Here is an 18,361-nt window from a genome sequence, read left to right on the forward strand (position 1 = left end):
CTCACGTTGCAAATAACTGTGGTTAAAGATTTAAAAAAAAAATAAACTCATTTATATATTCCTCAATTAAATTGAGGGGCAGAGAGCATACTGTGTCAGCCTTAACCAGTACCTTCCCCAGTCACAACAGGAAAAGGGATTTAACAGACTGAAGTGGTCTTGGTTCATTCTAGATGAAAAACTGCAAGCTCTGGACCGACTGGCACAGGGACTCCCTGGCAGATGGGATGCCATCACTGCCTCTCCACTCGTCTATACAGCCCCGTGTTGTGGCTCAGTAGCCACAAGAGAATGGACAAGAGAAGAAAGCATGGCTCCAGGAGGAGAGAGGAAAGCATGCCTTTCTTTCCACCAGTCTTGTCAGCTTTGCTTATGGTTTCAGCCCCATGCCTGTTCTGCCTTCTCCTGGACACACCTCCCATTCTTGTCTCTGCAACTCTAAGCCCCCAGGACTAATGGCCACCTTTTTCTGGGAGTGGTGCCCAGCCCTCTCTTTTCATCACTCCACATCCCACCGTTCATAGTTTAGAAGCAAGCAGTGTGAGTATCCCTCATTACCAAGCACATCAGGGGGTCCCCAAACCCAGCTGCCTTCAAATGTTGTATTTTTCTCAGATATCAAAAGCCATATGCCTGCTCAACTCTTTCCTGTTTCCAGCCACTACTGAGACTGTGAGTAGAAAACTTTTAGGCCTTCTGGATTGGGATTTTTTTGTTATTGGGGCTAGGGTGATATCCTCAGGTCAGTGAGCTGGACTCCTAGTGGGTACTGGAGACTGTGCATGGTGTCAGGGCTGTGCAGCTGGGACAAAGACTAGAAAGGGGAGCAGAAGTCTCTCTCAGTTCTGACGCAGCGATTTGTTAGATTGGCCTAATATATCTCTTGATGCCACAACTTCAGCTAAGCTTCCTCTGGCCCTGGGCTCCTGAACCCCATTGCTGGAGAGAAAAGAACAGCAGATTCACAGCTTAGATAGGTTCGTTACAAGGATTACCAAAATTCCTTTCAAGGTTGTCTGCAGCTGCTAAGCAGAGATAGCTGAGAATAGCATATGCTTGTGCCCTCTAAGAGCATCACAGTTTAGCGAATGCTGGTATTAAGTGGAGCATTATATGTTAACTGGCACACATATACTCACATTTTTCCATCTCACATTTACTTCAGACTAAAGCATATTTTCTCATATCTACATTCAAGCTCTGTCTGGTAAAAACAGTATTTTTCTTAGACATATTTGCTGCAATAAGATTTGGGTTTGTTCAGTGGTTTTACATATAAAAATGATTTCTCTGATTAATCAGTCCTTTGCATACTATATATATACATATAAAAACAAAAAAATACAGTAAAATAGTACGTGAATAAAATGCAAATTAAAATTAATAAACTGCTACCATTCCGTTTACTTCTCTTTAATATAACCCCAGCTAATCAAACCCAGCAACAGTGGAGGACATCTTCCTCAAGTTTCCTCTCTAGGCCTCAGAGATGCAGGTTTTCCCTCTGCAGAATAGGATTTCCAAAAAAAAAAAAAAAAAACTACAAACTGGAGGATTCTTGTAGAGTCACGGGAGAGTAGAGAATAACTTGAGTTCCTCTGCTCCCAACACTCTCATGAACCTTGAAATTACCATCCCACACACACCCAAAAACTCTGTCTGATGCATTACATCACACATATCTGCAATCATTTCAAAGCTCCTGGTGTTTAGGAAAAGGTAACTGCCTAAGCAGAAATCTTCCCAGAATTAAATTCGTCTTTCTGTCTTAAAACTCATAGCTCCAGGGCAGAAAACGCTTCATCTACAAAGATCTGGGAAAAAACTCCAAGTTATCAGGTACATTGTTAGATTGTTCATTTGCATTTTCAATAGGAATATAACTAACTCAATTCTGCAGAAAGACTACAAAAAGAAAAAAAAGAAAAAAACTGACTTTAAGGAGCTTATACATTTCTTCTGACACCTTCAAGATTTTCATGTGTTGTTATATCATGGAGTATTCTGAAATCTGACATTTGCATGGCTATATAAGAAAGAATCCAACTTCAAGATGAAACACTCAAAAAAATGCTTCAAAGTAGGCTATTTAATTAGGATCTCTGGCCCCTCTCTCTCTTATTTCTGAAGATCTGTAGAGATCTCCCACAGTTCCTATCAACTTTCTTTCTCCTCAGGGATCAAGAGTATGGACAATAGCCTGAAAAGTAAAATGAAAGATGAAAGGTTAAAGGTTTGACAATAATTCCCCAACAGCCAACAAGTCCAAGTAAAACAACTTAGTATGTGAACTAAGCGCTGATAAAAATCCAGGAATAACATTAGTTCAAATTCCAGTGTATTCTCCCTACAGCAGCATGTGACCTAAATAGTCAAATTAAAAAGTTGCTGAAAGCATAGCACATACGTTCACGATGCACATTTGGCTCTTCTTGGGATTGGGATTTAAGGGTTATTCACGGATTCACAGTGGGCCATGTCAACTCATTTCCTCTCAATAACATTGTAAGTTACTCCTACAGTTCAACTCATGTTCCAAAGCTGTGCATGCTATTGCTGCACAACATCAACAATAAAAATTACTGAGAAAATAAGGGTACGAAACATGCAGTAGCATAACACCGGTGATTAAATAATTCATATGGGCAAGAAGTCTCTGAGGGAACTAGATTCATCTGTTTATGCTATAGCAACCAGGAGCTTGAACTGCAATGAAACAGGTCAGTGCGTGACTATTTCTTTTGCACAGTTGAACTGCCTTCATTAAGCCTCCAAGCACATGCATCAAGCCAAACTGGTAATTATGTACCCACTTTCTGCCCCTCAGACCTCTTTTGGAAGCTAAAAAGTATTCCCATATGAGCATGAAACTCAATGTATCCGTGATTCAGAATGTTTCCTACCTCAGGAAGAACAATCATTTGCCATCACAGACCTCTTAATAGTACATTGGAAGACAACGCCTGGGGTTTCTTTCTGCTGCCTTATGTGCAATGGAGCAAATCCCACTAAGATGAGTTGTGATGGGACATAGAACACAAAAACTACAGCTAAATGAAACAACAAGTAGAAAGTGTAACTAACTGGAAAAATAAAAAAAAAATAAAAAATAAAAAATAAAAAAGGAAGAAAAAGAAAAAAAAAAGAAGAAAAAAAAAAGAAGAAAGCAAGCCAGAGTCAGTAACAGAAGAGACTTCTGTAGACTTTAAATTAAGCTTTAAAATGTTTACAAGCTCTGCGGCACTGTTTTTAGCCAAAGTTAGGCCAAAAAGACACATGAAGGGAAGACTTTAAGGACATGACCATAGTCAAAAAATATAGAAATAGCCTCACATCCAGCAGCTAGAACAGACCACAGTTTTGGACCAGTCTTGGTAATCACAGGGAACAAAATTAAGCTACAGGTTGCACTTAGTTTGTCCAGAGAGATGAGAAATTACTATCTGCTTTCCTGATTAATATCCATGAAGTTTTACACTAGCAATTGTTTATAAAAGAAGAGTTTGAGGCAGCATTATTCTATTCAGCCAGTATTACTCTATTCATACTGAGATTTCCATCCACCTGTAACAATGAACCCACTGGTCCTTTGCAACTTCAAATGTGAAGCCTGTGTAAGCTTAAACTACTCCGTACTTTTCCTTAAGAACCTAAAACACTACATATTTCCAGTATATGGATTCTTTTCTTTCAACTCAGCTTTTAAAAATTAGTCTGGATATGTATTTCTTACATGCATTTCTTATACATCAAGTATTACTATAATTGTTTGCAGCAATACATAGTCAATACTTTCAGGATTTTTTTTTTTTTAGCCATTTGCTATAACTTTGTTTTTCTGGGGACTTGTAATCTCTACAGGATCCTAGGTCTGCGCAGGAGTCAGCACTATGGTTGCTCCAGAGTCAATAAAGGTTTAGGGTATACTGACTGGGTCCCAAAGTTGCTGTGTTCAACACTGAGGAGAAACCACCTCCTTAATCCACTGTGGACAATTATTTGCTCAAGAAATATTAAACTGAACTTTAAAAAATGTAATTTACAGGTCTGGTGGGAGGGCATGTCATCGGGCATTTCCACATGAGCCTGTTTTCATTTTATTTTTGATGTATAGTTTCATATACTTTTATACATTTTGCACCAGCGAGTGAATCGTATATTTGGGAAATATATTTTGAAAATATATTTGGAACAAAATGTATCTTTTCACACAATTTTGACCAAAAAAAAAAAAAAAAGAATTCCGTATTCCCCCACAGAACGCGTTCTCCTCCCTCGGCAGCGGCGGCCGTTGGGACGCGCGGGCACCAGGCGCAGCCCCACCCTAGGCACCGCCCACCCTCCACACCGCACCCCCCCTCCCCCGGAACGTTCCATTCCACGCGACCGAGCCCCCTCGGCGAGCCCAGCGGGTGGAACATTCCACTGCGGGGGAAGGCGGGGGGGGATGTAGTGAGCGGCGCCGAGCTGCGAGGCGGCTGCAGACTGCTTGTGGCGGCCATGACGCAGTCGGTGGTGGTGCAGGGTAAGGGGCCGCCGACCCGTGCCGCCGCCATTTGCCGTGCCCTGCCTGACCCGTCCCCTGTCTCTCCCCTTTGCAGTGGGCCAGTGCGGGAACCAGGTGGGCTGCCGCTTCTGGGACCTGGCGCTGCGGGAGCACGCCGCCGTCAACAAGGTAACGGCGCCGCTTCCCGGGGCAGGCGGCCCTAGCACCCTGCCTGCTTTGTTAAATTAAAGGCCGGGCTGTCTCCCTGAAGGCCGGCGTTGCCGTGTGTGAGGAAACGGGAAGGTTGGTCGCTGCCGGCTCTGTCGCCTTGGCCCTGGTGTCATTGGCGATAAAGCTAAAAAAACCGCCACCCCAAAGCCTTTCCATACTAGCGCATGCTGTGCGGTGACTTGCTGTGCAAGTGTGCGGAGCAAAACAGCGGGGTAAAGAGGGCACAGGGCTGTGCTGAGCAACCTGTGCAAAATGCACTCTTCATGCTACTCTTCACGGAGACCATTTGCTGACAAATACCTGGTGTTAGCAGAGGTAATGGTGAGCAGACCCTCTCAATGCCTTTTGCTGAAGCAGCTATAGTAAGGCAATAGGTGAAGTTCATATGGAGCATCTCTTGGTTTTAGTGTCGTAGGGAACACTGACTTCCATACTCTGCTTCATCAGTACTTGAAGACTGTGATAATCTGGAAAAGGTTAATAACATTAAAGTGTATTAGATTGACAAACTTTATGGTGGGAGAAGTGATTTACACACCATCCCTCAGCAGGGAAGCTTGGAAATCACTGATACAGCAGCGTACTGTGCTTTCATTTCCACAGAACATCTTGGGCATGGAACTGTCGCAGCGTCACATCACTGCTGAGCTGAATCAGCTAGACAGCAGCCATTTAGTAATTTCATTGAGATCTTCAGTAAAATTCTAAATCTGTAGAAATGAGGGAAGAGTATTTATTTAATCTTTGGCCGAAAAAATCATTTGCTACTTACATCCTTCTGTTGGTTTTTAATATCAACTGACACTTCAGTGAAATGTGCTTTTTAATGCTGACTGGAGCTAGTAGGATTGAACTCTGATGTTTACCCTGGTTTGAGTGGGGAAGTTTGGTAACCTTCAGGGGTTCACTCCAACATAAATTATTCAATGAAAAAGCACTGAGAATTTCTGACATAACATCTTATCTTGAATTGTTTATTTTCAGAAAGGAATTTATGATGAAGCATTAAGCAGTTTCTTCAGGAATGTAGATACAAGGTAAGACTTCTTATCAAGAAGCTCGTGAGTTTAACACAACAGATCAACAATTCTAGTCCCTCCTCTTAACCTTTAAAGTTTTTTTTCAGGTCATATTTAGTGTGTGCTAGAAAAAGATTTTTTTTGTCTTCTTTTTTGTCTTCTCCTTAAAACACTATCTTTACCTTTCCATTCTAAGTATATTTACTTCAGTAAATTTTTGAAAGTGTTTGGCTTTGCTTTTCTTTCCTCGTATCCAAAAAATGGACAGTCAAGATCTGATAGCTTTTTTTGCCAATCATGATCAGATTGCAAGCTCTCTGAATAATAACTTTGCAGCATGTATTGAAGAGTTGTAGGAGGAATTACATGTAAGATAGAAAAGGTCCTGTCAGTTTTTAAATCCCTTTTACCTGATTTTTATCTGTAGTTTGCTGCACAGAGTGGTGGTTGTGATTTTTTTTTTTTAAGTTATCCAATTCATACGTTAAAAATCATATCTGTCTGTCCAGTTACAGAAATCTTTTAGTGGGCATCTGGATATTGTTGTTACATTGTAATTCGTTAAAAAGCATTTGACCAGCCTCTGTTTCCTTCCATCATATGAAAAAAGTACAGCATGCAATTTTAACTGGAATGGAATTGGAATCGTATTTTGTCTCAATTCTTTTTCTTAGAAATTCTTAGAATATCTTTTTTTTTTTTTTTTTAATCGAGAAAATCTGGTTGTAAACAATGTTTTCATATGTGCCAGATGAAAGCACCAAACCTTTGACAGGTTGGCTGCAATGTAAACATCTCTTTTCTCTCTGTACGTGGAAAGGACTCACCTCAGTAAGTACTGTAGAAGTTGCAACGAGCATCTGCTCATGTGCTGCAAGAACATACACCTTCTGTAGTAAAGGCTGCTGCTAGTATCATCTTTCTGGAAATCAGAGATTAGAGTGTTCAACAAAGGGAACATCTGAAAGCCTCCTATAATGATGGCAGCAATGGCCAGAAGACGAGTTTGCTCCTGTAGACTGAGAAGCAAAATATTTTCCCCTACCTTCATGAAGCTGGTTGTATAATGATAACTACTAAAAGCAACTTCAATCAGCCAAAATAATTACCCAGATTTAAAGTGAACATACATGTATGTGACAATGAAGTGTGCTAATGAGCTAATTGTATAACACAGTTTCCATATTTGAGCCTTCTTGTGGTAAATTTAGGTACCCAAAACATTTATTAGATATGGATGGTGATGTCTTACCCCAAAGATCGTGCATATTGCATTCAGACATATGATGATATGTTATATCAGTTATATGTTGAACTTAATAAAAAATGTATGGTTTTATATGCAGAAAAGCACGTCTTAAATAAGCCAAGGGTTACATCAAAGTGAATGGAAGTACAAGCTGTCGTGAAAGACCACAAAGACTAGTTAAGAGAAAGATACAGGGGTTTTTTGTTTGCTCATTTGTTTATTTTCCTTTTGGATTTTGTTGGTCCCTGAAGAGAAATAGAACTTCTCTGGCTGGATTTTCTGGTGCTACAGTGGACTCATACAGGGAGTTGCATAGGCTAGAGTAATCAACATGAGTTCTGTAGGCTGCTATGAGCTGCTCAGCTAATGAGAAGTGTTCGGAGAGCTGCTTTGAGTGAGAGTGTAGAAGCTCCTTGAGCAGTCCAGTGCAGCCCCATCCTCTCTCTTCCGCTTGTTCCTGATGGGACAGAGCATGGTCAGAACATTTGGTACTTTCAGCTGACATTTTGGATTATTATTGTGGTTGAATGTAGAATAGTCTTAAGGGATATTTCATATTGTGTGATCTTAGGGTTGACTGGCCCCCAAACTAGGTAAATTGTGGGAAAAAATTAGAGTCATCTTCCAGTATCCTTGCATTTTTTTCTTTTTTTTTTTTATTCTGTGTTGAATATGTTTGAGCCAGACCAGAACATCTCAACCTTTGAGTGCAGAAGCACCAGCATTTAATTATGGAAGAAAGCACTTGTACGCAATGCACAGCCCTCTGGACTGGCTCAGTACAACCAATCCTGGGAAAAAAAAAAGGGGGGGGGGATACTAAAGCTGTGTCAGCACAGCATGATTTCTGACCTAGTAAATCTTAATGGCAGAGTAAGCCAGGCACTAGTGCTGTTATGCTGCTTTCACGCCTCGAGCAGTAAAACAGTGCTGTACTACCCCCACTGAAAATCTAGCGGTGTTATTTGGTGAACTGTGTTCCTTTATATGATGTAGATGCACCACATGCTAGAAAAAAGAGGGTACTTTCAGTTTTGGCAATGCTTGTAGAACTCAATTAGAGGCTGTATTGGAGAGGAAACTTTTGATGCTTATCCTTTTCAGCCTCCTGAAGTACTGCTTAGAATATTTCTCACTGAGATTGTATCCCTTAATTGCATTCTTTTAGGAAATTACGGGGCATTTCTTAGCAGTGTACATTTCAGGGTGTTTCTGTTTGTATTGTAATAGTCGTCTGAACACTGAAAATTAAGGAGGGAATTGTATTCCAATACACATTGCCTTATTTTCTATTATGGTTCTGAGTTTGGATTTTTTTTCTTCTTTTCCAGGAGTGCTGGTGATGGTCCTGATATTTACAAAGGAAAAATCTGCTCTTTAAAAGCACGAGTAAGACAATCTGTAACAGTTACTCCTTTTACATTGCATACTTACGCCCAATTGTGTAAGGATTTTCCTAACATTCTTATAAATTCATATGTTTTGATTTACTACTTTGAATATCAAAATTTCCAGTAGTAACTTATGGTTCAGTGGAGTAATGCAGTTTGCAGCCAGGCTTGTTCCTTAATTTAAAGTATAATTTTAATAAAACCATTGCAGATATTATCAAGCAAGGTTTTATTTGTAAATTTTGAGGGGCGCAGGGGAGGTGAGCCACTTCTTTTTAAGTGATTGATAAGCAACAAAATTTTAAATGTAACTGCTTTAATTCCTTTACTTCTGAGTATTTGGGAAAAGTATTATTAACATTTTAACACAATTGCAGTATCTGAAATACTATTTTATTGAACGACTTCTGGCAAAGCAGTCAAGGTGAATTATACAAGTTAGTTTCGTAGTTAACAAGTGGGGAAAAAAAGTCTCTCTGGAGCACAGTAGAAACAACATACCTTTGATATTGTAAATAATTTTCTATTTCTTTTGTGGTTGTTTCAAAGAGTGGCTTGCTTACTGCCTGAATTGTAACACATGCCTTTCTCACAGGCGCTGTTGATTGACATGGAGGAGGGCGTGGTAAATGAAATTCTGCAGGGACCATTGAGAGATGTGTTTGATAGCAAGCAGCTTATCACAGATGTTTCTGGTTCAGGAAACAACTGGTGAGATCCTCTTCAGAAAGTACTTCTTAGTAACTAATTAGATGGCATTTGAAAAGGGAAATGATAACAGTAGCTTTTTAGTTCATTCTGTTGCACCTGGGGAGCTGCAGCATATTACCAGTGAACTTCGGAGTCACTGTTGCCTGAAGGAGGGCTTTGAAAAGCATTTTGCAGGAGGATAATTCTGCTGATAAATCATTTTGTCCATTCCCCACCCCCCCCCCCCCCCTTTTTTCAAAAGAACATGCTTTCCATTTTGCTTTTTTTTTTTTGGCATTCAGCTGTTGCCATTGCTCAGTCAAACCCCTAATCAATCTAGTTTGAGACTGTGCAACTAGTGTAGAAATGAAATATATGAACAAATGCATTTCAGATTTCTGTGCATCATGGAGTCTGGCTTTGTGCATATAAACTACATTACCAAAAAGAGAAATTCAGAAAAAGGTTGATTAACGTAATGAATTCCAAATTTTCACTGCATCCAACTCTGCTCTCTTGAACTGTTAGTCAATATCTTACAAAATGTCAAACAGAAGGAGTTAAAAAACTGAAAGACTAATTATTAGAGGTCGTTTTGCGTTTGTTTGTTTGTTTTTAAGTATTTTTCTTATATTTAGGGCTGTAGGTCATAAGATATATGGCTGTCAGTACCGGGAAAACATTGTGGAAAAGCTGAGGAAAACTGCAGAACATTGTGATTGTCTACAGTGTTTTTTTATAATTCATTCTATGGGAGGTGGTAAGTACGTTTTTCACAGTAAGTATGAGTGCACATGCTGCAGGTGAAAAGAAAATGAAAAATGTAGATCTTGAAGGTTGCTGTAATAATCTACATCATGCTGAATGCAGAATAAAAAAGCATAGTCCAATTAGGCAGACTCATAATTATTTATTATTGTTTTGTTAGAGTACTGAGGAGCCCTAATCATGAACTTACTAAAGTAAGTTAGAACAAAAATACATTTTGAATCTTAAAGAGAAGACAGCAGATGCATCTAAACAGGCATCAAATACAAGGAAACACTGAGATAATTCTGATCAGAAGAAGGGGAAGTTGCCTCAGAATGCTGAACTCATTGCTGTAATCAAGTTGTTTTTAATTGTAGGGAAAGAGTTTTCAGAAAGGCTTCGAAGGAGACTGGGTTGCTTAACTCCATTGTTTTCCAATTTTCCTTCCACACAATTCTGTTGAATTCTGTTAATAAATCAGATGGGACCATCCCTTGTGGTGACAATTTTGTCATTTCTGTATTGCTACTAAGTATTCCTCCCCCAGAAACACCGTGGGGAAGAGGGGTCAGGAGCATGTATTATAAGTGGTTATGATATCAAAATAGACACTGAAAATAGCTCTAAATATGACACAGGAGTTTTGTCAAGGGTCTTTTTTGTGGTCATTTACTCAATTTGAGACCCTACAGTTATTTCCATTACAGCAGAAAATTGCTGTGTTGTTTGTAGATAAAAATTGTCTGCTGCTGAGGTTAGCTATCCAAGACAGAAGAAAATACAGTTTAATTCTCTGACTTGAACTTAGTGCTATGTGCTTAGTGCTAATAAGGAAAAAAGTGTGTGTGCTGGGAGAAAGGAGTTACTCTTTTTTGACTGGAGATTGAGACAGCTTCATAAAAAATCCCCCAGGAGAAAAGTAAATTTAAAGAATTGCGTGGATTAGTTGTGTTTTTTAAACAAACGTTTTATTTCAAAATTCAAATTAAAGGCTTTGAAATAACAAAAGTACTAGGTCAGAAAAAAAAATGGTTACATATTAGGACTTCCTGGTTTGCAGGAATTTGCAGGATTGTTTACTTGATTCTGTCTGGTAATGTATGGGAAAAAACTTCTATCATGTAATTATTTCTTGTCTTGGAAAGACCTTCCTTCTTTAATTTACAGCTGAGTAGCTTCCACTGTCTTCCAAATGCTTCAGCAAATGCTCGTTAATATAAATAATTGAAAAGTTGTATGTTTCCAACATATGAGACTTAGTGCTTATAAGAACATGGAGGACTTCCTCTCATTCTGTCTTCCTTCATAATTATTTTTAGGGACAGGATCTGGTCTTGGAACTTTAATACTAAATTTGCTTGAGGATGAATTCCCAGAAGTATATAGATTTGTTACTGCAGTTTATCCCTCTGGTGAAGATGATGTTATTACTTCTCCATATAACAGTGTTCTGGCTATGAAGGAGCTTAATGAACATGCGGACTGTGTGCTACCAATAGAGAATGAAGTAAGGAATAACATTCTGTTTCTGTCAATTTCTTTTTTATTAGACTGAATATAGGAAATATTTCTTCCGAGTGTTGATAAGAGTGATAACTGAACTCCTAAGTAACTTGCAGGCTTTTGAAATCAAATCACATAAAAGATGCTCTGTACTTTGCTTCCACCTGCAAAGATGTCTAGAGTGATTTTTTTTTTTTTCATGATTATTTCAAGGTAAATAGTGAGAAACTCCTGTTTACTGAGGCTGAGATTCCCACATCTTTTAGCATCAATTTGTATGCAGTATTAGTACAGTGCTAATGTACTAATATTCCATTTTTTAAGGGAAATGACTAACCACACCAAATTCCAACAGATTTGACTTTACTCATGAGTGATTTGGGCATAATAGACATACCTGACTGCACAAACAGAAGCAAGAGAAAGTAAAATATATTTAAGGAATATATTTTTGCTTTCACAGGAATTATGAGAACTTTAAATGTATTTTTTAGAAGATGAGGATTTTGAATAGTTGAATAAAACTCAAATTTCTGAGTCTAGCTATGTACATTTGTGACATGTAAGGAACAGACATCTAGAAAGACTTCAGTCAATTGGAACTGGTTAAAAGTCGGGCATATGTATATCAAAGGTAAAATCTTTGAACTAGGACTAGCATGTCTCATTTTTTTCTTTAAGATTAACTGAAATAGAAAAAATGGGGTACAGAATTTGAAAGCTCTGTGCATAAGACTTCTTGCATGCTTTTTGTTGTGCTTTTTTTTTTCCCTCTCAAAGTCTCTGTTTGATATAGTTAACAAAATTCATCAGATGGTGAATTCTGGGAAGCTAGGGTCAACTGTGAAGCAAAACAGCTTGGTAACATCAAGTGCAGGCATCACAAAAGCCATACAGGAGAAGCCGTTTGATGCAATGAATAATATCGTAGCCAACTTGCTGCTGAACCTGACAAGGTGAGGTTATAGATTATTCCTATGTACAAGTAATATTGCTGTAGGTGCAGTGTGTGCTGTAAATATGCAGGTGTGCATCAACTCAAAGAAAATTATTTTCAGTTTGATACTAGTCTTTTCTTTTGAAGAATTGGTTATTAAATGTTGAAGTGTTTGGATGTATTCATATTGCAGAGGTTTTGCTGTAGCTGTGATAGTCTTAGATCTGAAGTACGAACAGGTTCATGGACAAAAGGATGTCATCCTCTATTAATGCTTAATGGCACCCAGGGAAGTTAGCAGTTCTGGGCCAACTGTATTATTTTATAAGTATCATCTGACCGTTGTTGCTGGTAAACTGTCTATTGCTGCAGGAAATTTTTGGTGAAATAGAATTTTCAAAGTATTAGTCTGTTTTTCTTTTAAACAGTTTGTCATGACTGCTAGGTCACACATGTTTTATTACAGCCCATTTATTAATACTGGCATCAAGCAGCTATGACCACACACTGAAAAACAGTTTTAAAGACTACAGTCGGGAAGGTTAAGGTCTCATTCTTGATGATTAATTATTCTACAGCGAGAAATATAAGGAAATAAGAAATTTCAGTGTTACTGCCAAATGTAAAAGTTTAGTAGTTACAGATAAACCGTTTCTTGAACACTGCATTGTTTTATTTTAGGGAACTGTTGAAATACATATATATATTTATTTAATGAATGTTTACATTGTCATGAGCAAAGTAAATAACTTTTATATTTTGTAACAAGTCTGTTAATTTCTTAGCTCTGCTAGGTTTGAAGGTTCCCTTAACATGGATCTTAATGAAATCAGCATGAATTTAGTTCCATTTCCTCGACTTCATTACTTGGTTTCAAGCTTGACTCCTCTGTATACGCTGGCTGATGTTAATGTACCTTCTAGAAGGTGAGAAGAAAGCATTATTGTGGAGGCTTTACATTTGAAGCTTAATTTCTGATTCTTCCACACTTTCAATTTAAAAAAAAAAATTCCATTTTGTAGCAAGACTAAGAGTAGAAGTTTTAAAGAGTTTATAAGCCTGCCACGTTGTCAAATTCATCCTGCTGATTTTGGGCACATCCTTTGTCCCTTTTCTCTTTAGTGGTTAAGCCAGTAAACTTAAAATGTGTTTTGATATTTCTGTTGGAAAACTGTGCTACTAGATGATAGGTAGAATACACACCACAAGTTCTTCTGAATAACACTTTGCAGTGTTACACACTTCTACATAAAATACTGTAAAGACAAACAAGAAATTAAACTAGACTTCTTGGGAAGGAATGGTGTTTTATGTCAGCCTGGAGATGTAGTGAACCTATTTAACAGGTTATTTTAACAATAAGCGGTCACTTGTGAAACTTTGTGAGAGGTTTTATCCCATTGAAGCGTCAGAAAATTACCACTTATAATAGATTTCACTGGTTTTACTGAATTAAATTGAGTCAGCAAAAGGTCCAAATAGTGACAGAGACAGCTGATAAGTGGTGGAAGTACACAGAGTTGAGCAGAGGGTAGGACCGTACAGGACACCTCTTTCTGTGCTGCCAAGTTCTGACAGTTGAGTTACTTGAAACTATACCCTGAGGAGACAGTACAGCACTGGAGGGAAGGCGGCCAACTACACGGCAATACTTGGTCAGTCATGTTTCAGAATAAGGTGGTGGAAAGGGTAGTATTGTTTTCCTCATTTTGTCTCTTTTTTTATTTTAATAGATTGTTGCAGAGGTGATTTAAAAATAATAATTTTTAAAAATAGAGACAGCAAATGTAGAGGGTTTGGAACAAATAGAATGACTTAGATGTTATAGGTCCATAGAGACCTCTTCAAGACACAGTCACTGGTATCCCACTTTGCAGTAAAACTTGCTTAAGAAGATGAAGAGAATATGATCTGCTATGTCAGCTTTTAAAGTAGACACATGTGATAAAATCAGAATAAATGGACAAATTTACATAGGCTTTTCCTAAGTCATTACTTGAAATTAATACAATGAAATCTGATTCATTGATCCCTTTAAATAGTGAAGTGTAACAGGCAGATAACCAATAATGGTTGGCAGCACTTTGTAATTCCCTGTCAAATCTATCACAAGCAGTGAGATTGTCCATTCAAATTGCCATATAACCAGAACCTCAAGTAGTTAAATCCTCTTAAATATCTAATAGTTTGTAACTATTGACCTAAAATTTCTCAGTAAATGTCTCTTAGTCCCTCCACTTCTCTTACTTCAGGCTCAACAGTTGGTTGTAACAAGAGAGATAAGAGAGGGAAAATAGATTTCATCTGTTTTCCAAAACTCTTACTGCCTACATACATACGTATAAAGGTTTGAATCTTTTTGCTGTCATTCACGATACCTTTATTTCATAGAGGTCTTTTCCAACCTGAATGATTCTAAGATCATCTAGTCCAACCTTTAGGTTTCCAGGACTTCACAAAATTTTAAACCCTGAAGGTGGGTATTCTGAAGAATTTTTGTAGCCTTCTTTATTAAGAGAGAGAACTGTTTTCTCTTTACCTAGGTTGGATCAGATGTTTTCAGATGCTTTTAGTAGAGATCATCAACTAATTCAAGCAGATCCAAAGCATAGCCTCTATCTTGCTTGTGCACTTCTTGTTCGAGGAAATGTGCAAATTTCAGACCTTCGCAGAAATATTGAAAGGTTTGTACTACCACAAAAAGTAGTCATGGTATTTGTTAGAAGTGTGTTTTGTTGTCCAGAGCACTCTCAGTTCATCTAACAAATTTCAGTACCAAATCAGTTTACTCAGAATTTTTTTCCCTTAATTGAAGGAAGGAAGGAAATGTAAATAGCTTGCTTAACAAGTTAGAATAAGTCACGGCATTCTTGAACTTCCGAATAATGGGAGCTTACTAGATGTGCTTGTTCTGCTCTTCCCACTCTGAAATATGTAAAAGAAATCAAAGCCTGCCCTTACAGAGGTCTTCTGCCAATGTGGGATCTTGAAGGGGTACCAACCCAGGCTGGCAGCAGTGTCTTGTGGCTTTTTTTTTTTTTAAATTGTTTGGAAACAGAAGTGCTGAGGTACTAAAAGGCCAACTCCTGTTCTTACCCCTGCCATCAGAGTGGTTCCAAAGAGTATTTATCAATATGGTGATAGGTGCTTTACATATATATATATATATATAAAATAAATCAACTAGAAGTAGGGTTTGTGTTTTTTTCTGAATGAAAGTCAGCTATTTCATGGTTACTCTCATATAGCTAGGGAATCATAGTTACATTAACAGCTCTGTATTGTTAGCAATCAGTTTCTGCTTTTTACAGGTGGACTTATTGTCCCTGTACAGTATTAATCTGCCCCTCTCATAAATCTAGGAGTGGTTGCAGTCCCTTTTATAGAAATGAGTGCTTGTAGCTTTACTTTTCAAACCCTGATGCATTAAATTAACGAAATAAAATTGATGTTTGCATTGTAAATTTAAATACGTACTGTTTAAGCCTGGAGTCTAAAATGTCTTATTCAAAATGCTAATTCTAACTGGTTTGTTTAGTGATGAAGTCTTCAATATTGACCTTTCAGTCTGTTTGTTGGCAAAGGAAACTCAGGCTTTGTGTTCTCTATGTTCTATAGATAACTAAAGTTTTGTATCACAGGTTGAAGCCTTCCCTGCACTTTGTCTCATGGAATCAAGAGGGCTGGAAAACGGGTTTGTGTTCGGTACCTCCTGTGGGCCATTCCCATTCCCTTCTGGCTTTAGCAAACAACACCTGTGTGAAACCAACTTTTATGGAACTCAGAGACAGATTCATGAGGCTCTACAAGAAAAAGGTTTGTCTCTGTTGTCATTATAGCATCTATAGCCACTAATCATTAGCATTTTGCAGTATTGGGAAACAAATCTTGGTATCACAGAGAAACTGCTTAAAAGCAGCCCAGGATTTTTTTGTTGTTGTTGTTGTGGTACCTATCAGAATCATTTTAACAGCTGTTGCTTAAAAAGGGTAAATCCCTTATTAACTTGCACCTACCAGGCAATACACTTACTTTCTTCAACAATGAGGCAGTATCTGACAGATCTGCCTACCAGTTTGTTGAAGGGTACCGGAGAAGACAGAATATGAAAAGATGAATGTATAAGAAATCAGTAATGCCAACTGTGGTTACATGGGGGTTTATTCCTGAAGTTGCTAAGTATGTAAGCAAGGGCTGTCATGAAGTAAATCTTTAAATCTACTTTCTACAGTGCTTGCACTCCCCTCTTCAGTGCAGGCTAAATGATGCTTATTGAGCCAAATGAATTATGTTAGATGCCAACAAAAAAGATAACACCAACTTTATTATTGTCATAGGCTCATCTTCACCATTATCTGCAAGTAGATGGGATGGAGCAAAGCTGTTTTTCTGAAGCCGTATCGTCTTTGTCTGACCTAATAGAAGAGTATAATGAACTGGATGCCACAAAAGGTGGACCTAGAACAGATCCATCAAGACTGAAGATAGCTGTGTGAAGAAGAACTGTGACTTAAAAAAAAAAAAAAAAAAAAAAAAAAAAAAAAAAAGCATCCAATCACTTCAGTTAACCAGAATGAATTGCAGAGTGCCTATCTATTTATTGTCATTCCAAAGTGAGACTGGGACAACTGCTTCCTCATCTCTCTGAGAAGTGTCATGCTAAGTGACAGGTCCAGCCTGTAAGAAAGATTTGCAGGCACCTAATTATGGTGGATATCAGTAAGAACACTCTTCCTAACTGTAGAATAAATTCACATACCATATGTTGCAAAGAGAAGAAAGAGAAGTTGTAGCAGCCAAAAAGGTAATTCTTCTCTCAGGCTTTCACCTTACAGTAAACTAAAGGCAGGCCTTACTTCAGAGAAGGATCACTGTTATCACTGTTACTAGGCTTTTTATTTTTTAAAACTGCACTGATGAAGATAAGAAAAGCCTGCATATTCTTTTCGTAAACTTTGCGGACCAATAGTCATTTCAGAATGCTCTAAGCTATGTTCGTAGCTTCAACGTTTTCACTTCCTTCTTGTAGCTCCATTAGAGCATTCTCAGTTGATAACAAAATTGTGAATTACAGAAAATTCACAAAAATGCATTTTGTTTCAAGTTTTATACTTGGAATATTAACATGTTATTTTAGTGATTCATGTTTATGAATGCTGATTTGCACTTGATAATGAGATAATACAATATACCTCTGAGTAAGTGAAACATGCGTGTATAATAAAGACTGGAGAAAAAAAGTTTGTATGCTTTAAAGAATGCAAGTAAAATGTTTTAATATTTATAATTACCAGGGTAAGTAGATTTGTATATTACAATGGGAACTTTTACAAAATAAAATGTACAGCTATTTCCAATTACTTGCCAACCTTGACTGTCTTAGAATGAATTGTTACGAATCAGAGCGGGCCAATGCAATGTTCTCCTAAAGCTTGAAGTCCTTCTAGCAGAGTTTGAGTGGGTGTGTAAGTTAGCACAATTTTCAGTGTATAAGTCCAGAAGTATTCAACAAATCATTGTGATAACACTTGTTTAGAGAGTATTTTTAAGAAAGCACTCTATACAGTCATCTGCTTCAAATTTTGTAGCTCTATTAGCTGTAATGTCCACTTATTTTTTCCTTTACAAGTGCATTGTTTGCATTTACAGTACTAGAGAAAGATTATCTGCTGCAAAAAGGAATTTGAGCTCAAAATTGATTTATCCTGTTTGAAGCAGCATTGTTGTGTTTTATCTTGGCAGATATGGTAGAAAATGTTAATTTGAGAATCCAAAATGATAGATGAAGTGTTACAGGGTAATATGTTTGGCTTTTTTTGGTAATCGGTTAGGCAGATTATCTGTCAATTTACATGTATTTGTCATTTGGGGCAACTTCTTGAAGCGGGGTACAAAGCTGTCTTGCTGTGCTTTCTTAAAATACCTTCTTTTGACAAAACTAGTGTTATATACGTAATTCTCAAGAATGTATTTCCACATATAAAAACAATTAAGTTTAAAAGGATGCACTCTCTTTCTTGCATTTTCCAGGTGTTTTTTTTTTGTTTTATTAATATTCACATATGTAGTTTCAGTATAAAGATTGCTGGGGTGGCAGGTAATGCT

General features: G+C 37.8%; 1 protein-coding gene across 3 annotated transcripts; it reads left to right on the forward strand.

The window, feature by feature from the left end:
- The first annotated feature begins 4,368 nt into the window (after positions 1-4,368).
- On the forward strand, positions 4,369-18,246 carry TUBE1 (tubulin epsilon 1). Of its 3 annotated transcripts, none has more exons than XM_066994408.1 (12): positions 4,369-4,525; positions 4,602-4,675; positions 5,702-5,754; positions 8,317-8,374; positions 8,972-9,087; positions 9,705-9,826; positions 11,136-11,323; positions 12,133-12,275; positions 13,042-13,182; positions 14,800-14,940; positions 15,898-16,072; positions 16,594-18,246. In XM_066994408.1, the coding sequence occupies exons 1-12, from the start codon at positions 4,501-4,503 to the stop codon at positions 16,750-16,752; spliced, it is 1,395 nt and encodes a 464-aa protein (XP_066850509.1). In that variant the 5' UTR covers positions 4,369-4,500; the 3' UTR covers positions 16,753-18,246. The 3 variants fall into 3 exon arrangements, with proteins under 3 accessions (XP_066850509.1, XP_066850508.1, XP_066850510.1); XM_066994407.1 differs by having other exon boundaries at positions 12,100-12,275; positions 16,594-18,240; XM_066994409.1 differs by lacking the exons at positions 4,369-4,525; positions 4,602-4,675 and adding an exon at positions 4,687-5,032 and having other exon boundaries at positions 12,100-12,275; positions 16,594-18,244.
- The last annotated feature ends 115 nt before the right edge of the window (positions 18,247-18,361 follow it).

The sequence above is a fragment of the Anser cygnoides genome, chromosome 3 (genome assembly GCF_040182565.1).
Source record: "Anser cygnoides isolate HZ-2024a breed goose chromosome 3, Taihu_goose_T2T_genome, whole genome shotgun sequence".
Classification (NCBI taxonomy): domain Eukaryota; kingdom Metazoa; phylum Chordata; class Aves; order Anseriformes; family Anatidae; genus Anser; species Anser cygnoides.

Bases quoted from the DNA above. Each gene is read 5' to 3' on its own strand.
- TUBE1 (XM_066994407.1), top strand. From the start codon at position 4,501: ATGACGCAGTCGGTGGTGGTGCAGG. The intron at 9,088-9,704 runs GTGAGATCCTCT...TCTTATATTTAG, and splicing joins TCTGGTTCAGGAAACAACTG to GGCTGTAGGTCATAAGATAT. The intron at 16,073-16,593 runs GTTTGTCTCTGT...TTATTGTCATAG, and splicing joins TGAGGCTCTACAAGAAAAAG to GCTCATCTTCACCATTATCT.